At 36.7% G+C, this 15,012-nt stretch overlaps 1 protein-coding gene across 3 annotated transcripts in view; it reads left to right on the top strand.

The window, feature by feature from the left end:
* The window catches only part of PUM3 (pumilio RNA binding family member 3), a 29,407-nt gene that overhangs the window by 1,650 nt on the left and 12,745 nt on the right, over positions 1–15,012 (top strand). For all 3 annotated transcript variants that reach the window (XM_060690514.2, XM_060690515.2, XM_060690516.2), the window contains exons 2-13: positions 958–1,043; positions 1,667–1,843; positions 2,533–2,668; positions 3,133–3,208; positions 5,037–5,130; positions 5,213–5,279; positions 7,488–7,662; positions 9,643–9,746; positions 10,169–10,247; positions 11,132–11,230; positions 12,180–12,233; positions 12,842–12,922. In XM_060690514.2, the coding sequence (XP_060546497.2) occupies positions 968–1,043; positions 1,667–1,843; positions 2,533–2,668; positions 3,133–3,208; positions 5,037–5,130; positions 5,213–5,279; positions 7,488–7,662; positions 9,643–9,746; positions 10,169–10,247; positions 11,132–11,230; positions 12,180–12,233; positions 12,842–12,922 (1,218 nt within the window). In that variant the 5' untranslated portion in view covers positions 958–967. The remainder of the gene's footprint in view (positions 1–957; positions 1,044–1,666; positions 1,844–2,532; positions 2,669–3,132; positions 3,209–5,036; positions 5,131–5,212; positions 5,280–7,487; positions 7,663–9,642; positions 9,747–10,168; positions 10,248–11,131; positions 11,231–12,179; positions 12,234–12,841; positions 12,923–15,012) is intronic.

Raw genomic sequence — 15,012 nt, 5'->3', positions numbered from 1 at the left:
ATTTTTAATATTTTTATTGTCTATGTCAGGGATCTCCAAACTTGGCAACTTTAAGATTTGTGGACTTCAACTCCCAGAATTCCTCAGCCATCTTGCTGGCTGAGGAATTCTGGAAGTTGAAGTCCACAAGTCTTAAAGTTGCCAAGTTTGGAGACCCCTAGTCTATGTAGTAAATACCCTACAGATACACAGGAATGAATACCCTAAGGTCGTCTTTGATTTTAGCCAGTAAGAGAAAGCAACCTTGTAAAGGACCCTTAAAGCTGCAAATAAGCCCCAAGGCCCCTTGATAGGAATTCCCAAGAGTTATTTTTTTCAGTTCACCTTCTCCAAGCCTCCCAAAATATTATTACACTGTTACTGTGGGTGTTTGCCTCAGATGGAGGTTTATTTATCTTATTAGAGTTTTATATCAGTCCAAATGGCAAGTGATGGTTTGAAAATATATTCCCAACCACGGTAATGGTCCTGAATTTTTGATGGATTCTAATAGAATCCATCAAAATGGTGTTATTTTTCCCTAGATTATTTTTTCTTTTATATTTTTCGTAGACTTTTAGATCCCCAGCCACATTGATGTGACGTGACTAGTATTTATATTGTTTTTTAAAAAATATTATACTAATTCCAATTATTTTATCTTTAATAAACTGACAGCTAGTTGCAACCTCACAAAAAGTAGTAAAAAAAATCAAAGATGAAATGTCAAATTTATCATTGCCTTTCTTGTCCGTTGCAGCCTTTTATCCTTGATACTTTTAAATGTCTTAAAATTCAAAGACATTTAAATAACTCAGCAACATTGCATGGGCTGACTAAGAGTTATGGGCTTGTAACAATATATCTGTCACATTTCAGAATAGAAAAAGTTGATTTCTAGAGCTTCTGCAGTCTTGAATTACATATTTATGAGGAATGGGATACTAGAAGCAGTCACGATAATTTTCTGTTTTTCAGCATTAAATTAATGGATGCCAAAAGGAAATTTATTGGTAAAGGTGGAAAAACTGGGCGTGGTAAAAAGAAGTTTACAAAGAATAATGGTGAGATATTACAAAATACACATTTTCTAAATCTGACATAGGTGGTAGGTTATGTCTAATAAGTAATTGGTTTAATAGATACTTGTAGATAAAGTCATAGAATATAGGAAATGTGATCTTAGCAGATATATTTAAAGAGATACTTGAATTAGGCTTCTACAAATAGGAACTCATGCATGCACACATGAACAAAATACAGTATATATTTTAATAATTAGTAAAATTTAATAGTTGCCCATTTGCATAGTAATTATTCCATATATACTGACAGAGGTTGGCATTTGTAAAACAGTATCTAAATATTGCAGAGCAGTTTTTTCTTTCTAGAGTCCTCACATCATTATTTGAAAATTAAATGCTTGTATATATTGGATTTTCTGGTGTTTATTTTTCAATCTTTTGAATATTTGGTTTGAAACCAAAGAGGTTTTTCATGATCTAAGTATGTTTATCAACAATATGAACTGTACCAAATACATTTTAATTTCAGTTAATGAAAGTACTTGGAGAAAAGGAATTAAAACTGTCAAAGCTGGGTTAAAAATAAATACAAAATAATACTTGTAGGTATAAACAAATAGGTTGTTGATTTTGGGAATTCTTTCTCTAAAACATTAAAACAGATCCTGGCCATCCAAAGAGAGTCCTTAAAAAAAATGAAGATATCAAACACAAATTTAAATCTAAGAAAACTGAAAAAGGAGGCAAAAAACCTGATAAAACTGGCGTGAAACATTGGAAAAGTAAGCAACTCCCAGGGAATGCTTCCAGAAAGCGCAAGCTTCAAGGTGATACTGAAGGTAAGAATGTGCTTCTGAAAGTTAAATGTACTAATCTAACAGCTGCCTTCAATGGTTTTAAATGCAGTTTTAAAAAGGGTCCTTTGGTAGAAAGCAGGAGTGAAATCTAGCAGGTTCTGATAGGTTCTGGAGAACTGGTAGCGGAAATTTTGAGCAGTTCGGAGAACCAGTAGCAGAAATTTTGAGTAGTTTGGAGAACCAGCAAATACCACCTCTGGCTGGCCCCACAGTGGGGTGGGAATGGAGATTTTGCAATATCCTTCCCCCAGAAGTGGAGTGGGAATGCAGATTTTGCAGTATCCTTCCTCTGCCACACCCACCAAGCCATGCCCACAGAACCGGTAGTAAAAAAAATTGGATTTCACCACTGGTAGAAAGGCTATAACACAAGCTCTGTCACTCCCAAATTAGACCACATCAAAATAGACTCACGCTTTGATTCAACACTGACCAGTTTATACAGGTTTTAGACGAAGAGGCCTCAATTAAAAGCTGTTTCTTCAAGACCTGCCATTGCTGAAATTACAATTAGGACAAAATGAACCAAAATTAGTTGAAGATCTTGGATAAGAACCCAGAAAAACATAACTTTAAACATTTGGTGCAGTATTAATTAGTACAGATGGTATTCACTACACATGAACCGCCTCTAAAATGACATTTTGTTTTATTTATTTATTTATCATTAGGCTCCCAACCTAAAAAGCCTAAGTGGGCTGACATCAAGAAGAAAAAGAAGGAGCTAAAACAGAGCCGTCAGCTGAATGACAGGACCAATTATGACATAATTATTAAAGGAAAACAGATTTGGGAAGCTCTACGGCGGTAATCATCATTGCTATAGTTGTATAGTCAATAACTTAATGTCTATTTTTGTTTTTCTTCAGTGCAGAAATTTACTTAGTCTTTGTGCAGAGGTGATCTTTCTGAACAAAGATCATCTCTGCAAAATTAAGGGCTTAGTTGATGTTTGGATATGATAAATATAGTAGTAGTAATGGGTGGGTGGATGGATGGAAGGAGGGAGGGAGGATGGATGGATAGATAGATAGATAGATAGATAGATGGCATCTTATAAAGAAAATATAATAGAGAAGGAGATAATTGATGCCCAAAAGGCTCAACTCATAAGTTATTCGGTGATATTATTGTGTACCTAGTTGATCTAATCCATGTGCTGTTGCAAATACGTTTGTCCTGATAGTTTAAGAGTGCTAACATAATTAGAACAGTTTAACTGTCAAAACAAAAATAATAAACTATTGATTTACTCCTGGGTGCAATTGTAGAAAAAACTGTGACAAGGAAAAACGCAAGAAGCTGTTGAGTGATCTTCAGAAGTTACTTCATGGAAAAATTAAAGACGTAAGAAATATAAAACATGTATATATTTTGAAATACAGTAAAAGCAATATAATTCACAAATTGCTGAATAGTGAATATGTGAATAGCGAACAGGTTTATGTAAAGATGTATTACTTCTCTCCATAGGAGACGAAGCTGAAATTTGGATGATCTCATTTCCCTTTTTTTTTTTTTGCATAAACTTGCCATAATTTATTATACTATAGACCAGTGATGGCTAAGCTTTTCTAGACAGAGTGCCCAAAGCGTGCGCGAACCCCCCAAATGCAATGTGCGTGAGGCCCCCTGCATGCTGCCCCCCCCCGCAACAAATTTTGGGCTCAGTTGTGGTTGTAAGTCGAGGACTACCAAATACCTCCTTAGACTTAGGAGATAGTAAAATGTGTAAGAGGCTAACATACAATGAGATCATTAGAAAAGTAACAACTTGTAAGAACTGCTTGGCATTCCAAATCTTGGAGAAGTGAAAGTTATTGAAGAAATATGTTTCAGATTAGTTTTATTTCTTTTTGGAAGGCCATACCATTCTTGGTACTCTTAGGCAATTTGTTTTTGGACCATATGTTATTGTATTTCTTTATAGGTTTGTATGGATGGAGGGAGAGAGATCCACCCCGAAGCCCCTCACATGTGGGGTGCTTCAGGGGTCGGTTCTTTCCCCCCTGCTCTTTAACATCTATATGAAGCCGCTGGGTGAGATCATTCATGGTTTCGGGGTGAAGTACCATCAATATGCTGATGATACTCAGCTTTATATCTCCACCCCGGACCACCCTGGGGATGCCCTTTTTGTGCTGTCCCGCTGCCTGGAAGTGGTACGGGCCTGGATGGGAAGAAACAGACTCAGACTCAACCCATCCAAGACTGAGTGGCTCTGGATACCGGCATCTCGTGATCTAGTGGTCCCATCACTTGTGATAGGAGGGGAGGTTCTTACTCCCTCAGAAAGGGTCCGCAATCTGGGTGTCCTCCTAGATTCATGGCTATCTTTAGAAGATCATTTGACGGCCGTGACCAGGGGGGCCTTCGCACAAGTACGCCTGGTGCGCCAGTTGCGCCCTTTCCTAGACCGGGATGCCCTTGCCACGGTCACTCACGCCCTTGTTACGTCTCGGTTGGACTACTGTAACGCCCTCTACATGGGGCTGTCCTTGGGATGCACCCGGAGGCTACAGCTAGTCCAGAATGCGCCTGCGTGGGTTGTTACGGGGGCTTCTCGTTACTCCCGTGTGACACCTCTCCTGCACAAGCTGCACTGGCTACCGGTGGTCCTTCGGGTCCGTTTCAAGGTGCTGGTGCTCACCTATAAAGCCCTACATGGCTTAGGCCCGGGGTACTTGCAGGATCATCTCCTGCCATCCTTCCATCGTCCTGTGCGCTCCCATAGAGCGGGCCACTTCAAGGTGCTTTCAGCCAGACAATGTCAGCTGGCGGCCCCTAGGGGGAGAGTGTTCTCTGTGGGAGCGCCGACTCTCTGGAATGGGCTGCCCACCGGCCTTAAGACAGCCCCTGATCTCCTCTCCTTCCACCGCGAATTGAAGACGTGGCTCTTTCATCAAATGGGCTGATCCGCAGGGGTGATTTTAAATAATTTTAATTAATTTTTAATTGGATTTTTAATGTTTATGTAATTTTTGTTCCATTCTTTGTAAGCCGCCCTGAGTCCTTCGGGAGAAGGGCGGCATATAAATTACATACATACATACATACATACACTCCACCAGCTATAGTAATAATCTATTTACATTATTGCTAAATATTTAAAAAGTAGCAAGATCCAACAAATAAAATGCTACCTAAATGACATGTTAAGTTTCTTTCTCCTCAGATGGCATTTGCTCATGATTCCACACGTGTCATTCAGTGTTACATTCAGTTTGGCAATGAAGAACAAAGGCAAGAAGTATTTGAAGAATTAAAAGGTAACACTTCCTCAAAGAGTCCGTGTTGGCCTCTAGAATGCTTTATGAGGTCAGTTTCTCACTATGGTTTTCCATCCCACAGAAAGCTTCACAGAATTAAGTAAATCCAAGTATTCTAGGAACATTGTGAAGAAACTTCTCATGTATGGGTAAGTAGTCAGTGCATCCATATACTTCATCCCTGCATAGCCTCATATTTGACTAAAGAGTGACAGTGCTTGTTTTCCTCCTGTTTTATTTGAATTAATTGGAAAAATTAAAAAATGGGTTCTGAAACACTTCTCTTTTTTTAAAAAAATAATTTTTATTAATATATTCTATGCACCAATACACAAATGAAATATACAATCCTGCCACCATGGTGTAATGTGAGTACATTGTCCATAAATATAAAGTCACTCCTTTATACATACATACTTGCCATCATATATATACATCATCATATATCTATTCTATCCCACTTTTTCTGGACCCAATCGTACCATAATTTCCAACTGTTATAAAATTCTGAATCTTTTTTACCATTGATCAATCTAGTTAATCTATCTGATTCACTTTTGAAACTTTTGAAACACTTTTCTTTAGAACAATGAGCGGAATATATAAGGATAATTATTCCTATGGCTTTGCTGTACAAAAGCTCTCTAAAAATTACACAAGAGAAGGACTTTTCTAAACAGGATTATTCAAGCTTTTGAAAAAATTCATTTTAAACCATGAAAGAGATTAATAACTGAAAGAGTAGAGAAGCAGGTCTCAGTCTGATCTGGTCTTCATTTTTCAAAAAGATGTTAGAATCCCAAAATAGTAAATGTAAAAAAAAAATCACAAATAATGCCTAATTAGACTAGATATCCCAGCAATGAAAAAAAAAAACCCTGTTATTGAAGATACAAGGAACTGAAAGTAATAAGGCAACAAAAATGATTCTGCTGACTTTTTTTTTTTGTTTTACATTTTTCTTCTTCTAAAAACATGGCAAAAATGCTATCAATATGTAGCTCTCTTTTGTAAATTAAAGTTATTCATATTCCAAGTTTGTACTGTGTTTCTCCAAAAAGAAGGCAGGGTCTTTTGACCCCCCCAAAAAACGGCTAGGCCTTCTTTTTATAGGGTTCTAATTATTGACTCACCTTGCGGCGGCACCGACAGCCCCGCCCAGTAGGGGCCACTTGCTGCCACTCACACGCATCGCCCCAGCCTCCATTTTGCTTTAAGATGCCTGGCTTAAGAAGTGGCTGCAGAAGACGCCGAGGTAGGTGTCAGTGTGTGCAAGGCTTGGTAAGTAGAGAAGCTCCACCCCCCTATCACCACCCTAGCTTATTTTTTACCTTTGTGCTTTGCCCCACCGCCTGCACCCCAGGATGGGTGGGATCTTAATTAGGGCTAATTTTGTGGGTTGGGCTTAATTTGATTGCATGCACTCAAAAATGTGATAGGGCTTCTTTTTGAGGTGGATCGTCTTTTTGGAGAAACACGGTAATAATTGTATGAATTAGTCATACCTTTACTTTTATAACAGTAGTTTCTGGCAAAGCTTAACAAGGTTGTGCAAATCCTTGGAAAGCGATTTGGAACACATGGACACATTTATAAAATAGTTTTTTAAAGTACTTCTATATTCAGATATGCACAGCTGTTCCAAAGCTGCTTTTGGCTGTCTGCTCACATGCTCCAAAATTTACGCCCTGTTGTTTTTGTTATTGTTGTTGAAAGTGTTAAAAGGGGCTTTGCAAAATAGAAATGTAAATGGACCATTTTATGATTCCACCAGGTTCATAAACATGCTTCAGAAAATCAGTCACTTTTATGAAATTTGACTGCTCAGAAATAATTTAGTGAGGTCTTTTTTTTTTTGTTTGCTTTTTTTCTGATGCCTGCTTAATATCTGAGAAATGCTGGTTTGATTTATCTAAATATGAGATTCTTTGCTAAAATAACTTCAAATGAAATACCATTCTTTTGTGGATGAACGATTCATGGTGCAAAGTAACTTTGACAAATCTATTTATAAATTCCTTATAAATTCCGCTTAGTGTGAAAGGCCAATTCCAATCCTGCCTAAAATTTGATGTACATATCATAAAACTGATGAGGTTCCCCAACAGTGGCCTTTAATTCCCTCCCCAAATGTATGGGGAAAAACAGAAAAAAAAAGACCCAAACATGTCAGCCTCACTTCTAGATGGTAGTATATCATCACTATATATGATCCCTGTGACCCTAGGAACCAGGGTTAAATTGGACATAATGAATTTTCCTGACTGAAAAAGTAGCTCATCCCTGAGTTAAAATCCTTGGTTGATTTTCTTTTGTCCTTATGTTTTCTTTATCCACTATATTTATTTTTGAAATAGAACAAAGCCACAAATTGCAGAAATAATCAAAAGCTTTAAAGGTGAGGTTAAAAAGATGTTACGGCATGCCGAAGCATCCACAGTGGTGGAATACGCCTACAATGATAAAGCCATTCTCAAGCAGCGGAACATGTTGACAGAGGAGCTTTATGGTAATACATTCCAGGTCTATAAGGTGATTATTGATACACTTTTTTTTTCTTCAAGAAACCAGATTCTTAAGTGAATCTGGTTTCCCATGGACTTTGCTTGTCAGGAGGTTGCAAAAGGTGATGACATGTCTCTGGGACACTGCAACCGTCATAAATGTGAGTCGGTTGCCAAGCATCCAAATGTAAATCACGTGACCATGGGGATGCTGCAATGATCGTAAGTGTGAAAAGTGGTCATAAGTCACTTTTTTCAGTGCCGTTGCATCTTTGAATGGTCACTAAATGAACTGTTGTAAGTCGAGGACTACCTGTAGATGACTTTGGGCCAGTCCCTTTCCTTTAGGCTTTGGCAGTGGGGAGCCAGTCCTGGAAATGTTTCTATGAAAAATCCCTGCAATTACCAGGAATCAAGACCAACTTTTAGGAACCCAAGAAACCAAAAAATATTTGGGCAGTAAAGATTCCACATCTCTGAATTATGGAACTTATTTTGCATTTGTTGTGAAAAAAATGAATATCATTTAATATTTAATTAACCTTTAACTTCATTAAAATAAATGCGTTCAAAATAGTAGTTATCCAAACAACTGCAACCAAGGATGACCGTATCAGAAATGTGGAATTTAACATGTTGTTTGTTCTGAAAGTTGATTTCAACAGCTTTAAAGTTTTTGTGTATTTTAATCTCCTTGGTATAAAATTTTGGAACCTAACCTATATTGGCAGAAGAATTATTTTGTAGAGCATGGGTTGCAAATTGTTACAAGTGAGCAGATGGCTAACATTCATATGTAATTTTAATTTAAAAAGATAGAAACTTATAATTAAAGTGTTGTACTTCAAACTTTGTTTTAACTTAAACGATAAAATCCATTACACAACAATCTGTTTTATTAGAATTCTTAAGTTTGTAAGATTGGTAAATATTTTTTAAATAGTAAGTACTAAACAGAAAGTACATTAACAGGAAGTTTAGAAAGTATGATAGATATATTCTATAAAAGGCAATGAGGTATTGTTGAAGGTACATATGTGACGTTATGTTTATCATATTCTTCAAGAACAATATTCTTCAGTATTTTATATTGAAACTTTAATAAGTTCTTGAGGGACAACCATGTTACTTTTTTTGCAGCAAGTGTTTTTATAGACGCCTTTCAGGCTCATAGACTTATTGTAATATAAGGTTTATTGGATCAAGTAGGTTATGACAGTGGTGAAATGTAAAATTTGTTACTACCGGTTCTGTGGACATGGCTTGGTGGGGGTGGGGGTAATATGACTGAGTGGGTGTGGTCAACTTTTTTTTTTTTTTTAACTTTTAAAACCATTTTTTCTATAACCTCTTCGGCTGAAGAGGTTGTAGAAGAAATGCTTTTAAAAGCCTCTGATGATCCCAGGTGAGCCGCGCGATCATCAGAGGCTTTTTTTTTTACTTTTAAAATTATTTTTTCGGCCAAAGAGATTGTAGAAAAATGCTTTTAAAAATAAAAAAAAGCCTCTAATGATTGCGCGGCTCAGCTGGGCAATTGAGGGGGGGCGGAGGGATTTTTGCTACTAGTTCTCCGAACCACCCGCCTCCATCACTACTGGATCGGGCGATCCGGTCCGAACCGGGAGCATTTCATCCCTGGGCTATGATTACATATCATATATGATCGTCAAGTTTGTTTCAGAGAGTCAGTTCAGAGTGACTTTGTTCTGTGGTATCCAATTTGCGGTTAGGTTGGGTACTCCATGGTAAGCTTTTCCAGTTCAGTTTCAAGAACCCTTATACTACATTTATTTCAGATAAACATTTATGTCTGTAGTAGTTCCTAGTTATCTTCTCAATCTTAAACCCACTTTTTTTGCCTGAGGTCCTAGAGTCTTTGAATTAATCCAGCAAGGTCAGAGTGCCAGATTAAGCTATAGCTGACTACAATTGAGAATTTTGGATAAGTATGTCAAAATCTTTTGTTTTCTGATCGTTTCGTTCTATACATGTTTCTATCTTGTTTCAGACAGCAGATCAATCAACCTTGGGTAAAGTGCTAGAGATTCAGCCTGAAAAGCGAGAAGCCATTATGGATGAGATGAAACAGATCCTTACCCCAATGGCTCAAAAGTAAGAACAAATACCAGACTGCTTGTATACTTGACTTGAAATTCTGTTTTAAGAGATTTTCCTTAAATCCATTTGAAATGGTGATCTCTCTACTAATAACAGCAGGATAGTTTCATTATGGTATAGAGCTCTAACTGATCTAATGTTAACCTGTTAAATTTATGGGATTTTCTCCCATCCCTACAAACCCCAAATTCTTACATCTACTATGTCTTTCTCCACCACCCCTCCCCAAAAAAATGGATAGACAATTTCTGCTTCCAGTTTGGTTGGATTCTGCTGAAGCTTTGTCCTCTGAAAGTACTGTCTTGATCCAGCTGCAAATGAAAATATGTGGCAAATGTCATTCTTTGTGTTATTGCAAATATTTCACATCAGGTAAATACAAAGTTCTTTTTATTGTCTTCCTTTTCCCCTGACAGAGAAGCTGTAATAAAGCATTCATTGGTACATAAAGCTTTTTTGGACTTTTTTTCTTATGCTGTCCCCAAACAGAGATCTGTAAGTATTTATTCATTAAACTATGTTTACTTCATTACATTCATTACTTATGTTTTTAATCTGTTTTCATGTTAAATAGAGTTAAAAGTCATACCAGTTACTTAGTGCTATTTGTTCCGTTTGGGCTTTCCAATAATAGCAGCAACAATGAAATAATCCAGTCCAGCCAAAGATATTCTGTTTTGACTCTATGCAACTTTGCTTGTTGAGTCAGGTCTGGAAGCCTCACTGCCCCTCAGAGTGTTCCTTTGCACTTTTTTCAATAGGATCAGTGGTGGGTTGCTATAGGATCGGGCGAACTGGTAGCCGCAGCAGCGGGAGGCTCTGACCACCCGCCCGGACATCTCTGCGCATGCGCAGAAGTGTTGCGCGCACACCCATGAGTGGACCGGTAGCGGCCGAAATTGAAAACCGCTACTGAATATGATTTATATCTTGTTCTACTTTCTGGCACAGCTAGTCACTTATAATTAAAATGTAAGCCGGTCACCTTATATTAAATTACATAAAGGATTTAGTTTCTTTGTCATATTTGCAAATTTTGCAAATAAATGAAATTCTTTCTTCATGCATGTTTTTGTTAATGCAACTTAGTTGTTACATGCTGAAATGTGATGCAGATCCTAGAAGCCTGAAATAGTTTTTAAGTTAGGAGTTAACAGATTCCACACCAAATTAAACTTTTCTTTTAGAAAGCAGACATTGATTCAAGGTTAGGAACAGGGCTATTATTTAAGGGGTAGAAGAAATAATACAAATTGCCCAATATCTAAACTGATTGCCAGTATTGTGAGAGAATGGGTTGAAGATTATATACATTTATTTACTGGAGACAATGGCGAATTCTTAAAACTGTTTCCTAAAACAATGTTCTCTGACTCTAGGAAATGATTGAAGCAATTAGAGAAGCTGTCATTTACTTGGCACACACTCATGATGGCGCCAGAGTAGCCATGCATTGCTTGTGGCATGGGACTCCCAAGGTATTGTGTGTGAAGGAGCTTGTTTGTGTAGAAAGTCTTACACTATGGATAGGTGTGAACTGGTTGTCTCAGATGCAGCAATCAAAAATACAGTGTATTTTGACAACTTGTTTAAAATAGAGAAATATCCATGCATTTTATTGGGATTAGTTTTTGAGAAGCACCAAAAAGTGCTTCTCAGTTGAGTGAATTAATTGAGTGGTTAAATTTAGTGGTTGGATACATTCTACTACCAACTTCAACTTATCCGAAGATACAGGTTGATTCACAATAGATATGCATATGATTATATATTTTGTTTAATGCAGGGTGTCCCAACTTTGATGACTTTTAAGACTGGTGGACTTCAACTCCCAGAATTCCCTAGCCAGCCATGGCTAGCTGGGGAATTCTGGGAGTTGAAGTCTAAATGTCTTAGAGTTAAGGTTGGGAAACCCTGGTTTAATGGAAGTAAGTTTTAGAATTTTTTTAATATGCAAGTATAAAAAAAACCATTAAACATATAACATTAAGAAAAAGTAGGAAAAAATAGAAAATTAAGAAAGAAAAATGCTCATGCTATTTGCTAATTGAACAGTTCTGGGCAGTTTGAAGGAAAGAGTAATTGATTACCTTACAGTCTTAACCTAAACTTGCATAACTGATGTACAGACTGACATAGAGAGTAGAATGTGGAACATGAAGCATTATATGTATTTCACTTCATATAAAGATTTGAGGGTAGAAAGAAGCAGAGATTAGTTGCTTATATTACCGTACAAAGATGGTTTCCAACTGCTTTTATGGATGTCTTTCTATCTCTAATCCAGATGTGGATTTCTAAATATTGCATTTGCTTTATTATAATAATAGTTTTTTTAAAGTCAACAGCCTGATTTCATAGCATGTTATATTACATGTATTTTAAAGTGTGAAGCTTCTCACTATTTTTTCATTTCACATTATTTAGGACAGAAAAGTGATTGTAAAAACAATGAAGACGTATGTTGAAAAAATAGCCACAGTGAGTATTTTTAATGTGTCCTATTATATTCGCTACAGTGCAATCCTAATTCATGCTTACTTAGAAGTAAACTATTTGTACTCAGTAGTGTTTCTTTCATTGTAAATTTAGGATTTCAATCTCATGATTTCATTTCTGGAATACTGCTTTACCCCAATATGAATTCAGAAGAAATTAATAGTGACAATTATGTTTGTAATTGTAATATTAAGAAATGTTGATAAACTTGAAAGAAATTCCATGGCAAGAAATCTATAGAATTTGTTCAGTTATGATACATATGAATATTTTTATTAAAAAAAAAAGAATCCAGAAAGATAATCATTAGCAAATTTACTGAGGAATAAGTCTCACAGAGTTCACTGTCTAATTTTTAAAAAGTGGGCATTGGAATTTAGCTTTATATAAGACATTTGAGAAGTTTGATATTTTGGTGGGTTGGATTGTTGTTGTTTTTGGCTTTGAAGAAACTTGTTTAAATATTTAAGCAAAAAAAAAATGTTAAAACCAGAAATAAGATGAAGAATCACTTTGGATAATTAGGAGCTAGTATTCAAGAATTGTTTTGGCTTGAGTCTTATACTTGTAATTTTTGGCTCCTGTTTCAGGGTGAATTTTCACATTTGGTTTTGCTGGCAGCATTTGACTGCATTGATGATACCAAACTTGTGAAGCAATTGATTATATCTGTAAGTAAATACGATTTCCAATCTTCATTTTTAATCATTCACCTAGCAGAATAATATAAGTAATGTAGGAAATTTCATTGGTTTTATACAAAGATGATACACTGCAGATAGTCCTCAACTTACCACAATTGAATCCAAAATTTCTGTTATTAGTGAGACATTTGTTAAGTGAGTTTTGCTCCATTTTACCACCTTTCTTGCCACAGTTGTTAAGTGAATCACAGCGGTTGTTAAGTTGGTTGAGTGAATCTGGCTTCCCCATGGACTTTGCTTGTCAGAATGTTGCAAAAGGTGATCACGTGACCCTGGGGCAATGCAACCATCGTAAATATGAACCAGTTGCCAAGCATCTGAATTTTGATCACATGATCATGGGGATGCTGGAAAGGTCATAAATGAAAAACAGTCCTAAGTCATGTTTTTCAGTGCTGTTGTAACTTTGAACAGTCACTAAATGAACTGTTGTAACTTCTAGGACTACCTGCATTCATTTTGTTGTTTAAAATGAAAAATGAATTACCCAAGTTATTGTTGGGGCGATTGGCTTCTTGGCCACTTAGGTGAAGAAATACTTTTTTTTCATTTATCCATTATTCTTTCTTTTGCGATAGAAATTTTTAAACTGTATATCGGTGTACCAGTGAAGGATTATGCATTGGATGAAAACATTGGGGTTGTATAATGCTTTGCTATATATCTTGACATAAAAAGAGATGACTGAAGGCAAACAAAGAATATGAGACAAATGCTTAGGATTTTCTCTCCATAGACAGGACTGTCCAAGCTTGACAACTTTAAGAATTGTGGACTTCAGCTCCTAGAATTCCCCAAGCAGCAAGGCTGGCTAGGGAATTCTGGGAATTTAAATCCACAAGTCTTAAAATTGCCAAGATTAGATACCCCTGCCATAGACCATTTTCCATCTTCCTTCCCTCATATTCAGATCCAGTGACCAAATGACCAAATAGGAACCGTGCTGAGGGTAGGGAATCCTTAGCATGTCTCCCATATTCCTCTTTTGCCTACACATAGCTTTCATGCAAGGATCCTTTCATAAGTAGACTTCTCTCTGTAGTGATAGAATGCAGTGGATGAATTGCTAGCAATTTGTTCTATTTTTTCCCCCCTGTGATGGTTTATTTATTACTGTCAGCCCAACAAGGTAGAGTAGACTATGAAAGCCTTGCCATTTAGGTCAGGACTCCTTTTATTGCAATAACTGTAGTAACAGAATCCTGCAAATCTGAATGTGCTTCTCCTTTATGTTCATATTGCATGTGGGAGCTTGTCTGAGACGTTTACTTAAACTGATTTCTTGGCCCAGGCTCAAGACCCTCTTATCTGACTGCAGCTTTGACTGCAATTCTTCCTCCTGTCCTTCAAAGCCATTCCTTATGCCCTCCATAGTTAGTTGTTTGTCTGTCTCTGCAGCTAAAAATTTCTACCTTAACACGTATTAATGTAAAAATTAAAAGGCTATCTTAACAGATAACACTGTTTGTAGGTCAGCAGGGAGAGAGAGAGATCAGGTGTGTGGCTAATAATTCATTTTAAAGGGCCATCTTAGTCAAAGTGGCAATAACTTTTGATGTTTTAGAAGTTTTTTAGATCAGCTCAGAGCCACCATGTTGTAACTTTCTTTTTATAGCCCTGTTGCTATGCATGCCTTGAATATGTATGAGTTTGAAATGGTGTTTAAATTCCTCTCTCAGTCTGTTTGTTGAACTCTACTTAGCTATTATCGTATTTGAGCTTTCCAGCCAAAAGTGATATAGACACTATTGAATTGAGTTCAGCTTCTGGTGACATAAATGTATTGTTTTCTTGGCTACAGTACAAGTATTGTCTCAGGATGATTGTTGATTTCTTAGCCTACACCCTTGGAATTTATTGGTGGTCCCTCATCCAAATGTTAACCAAATCTGGCCCTACTTAGCTTTCTGACTTTAGCAGAGTAACCTAGATGCTACCAAGTTAAAATTGAAACAGATGCTGCCCTGATTTAATGGTGAAATTGATGAGTTTGAATTTTCCACTGATGGAGAAGCTGTAAGATGACAGAAGCTGTGAGATATCGGTTTTAATGAAAT

The sequence above is a fragment of the Pantherophis guttatus genome, chromosome 2 (assembly GCF_059756535.1).
Source record: "Pantherophis guttatus breed Tessera chromosome 2, ASM5975653v1, whole genome shotgun sequence".
Lineage (NCBI taxonomy): Eukaryota > Metazoa > Chordata > Lepidosauria > Squamata > Colubridae > Pantherophis > Pantherophis guttatus.
The sequence above is the reverse complement of the archived record's forward strand: the minus strand, read 5'-3'. Positions and strand labels throughout refer to the sequence as shown.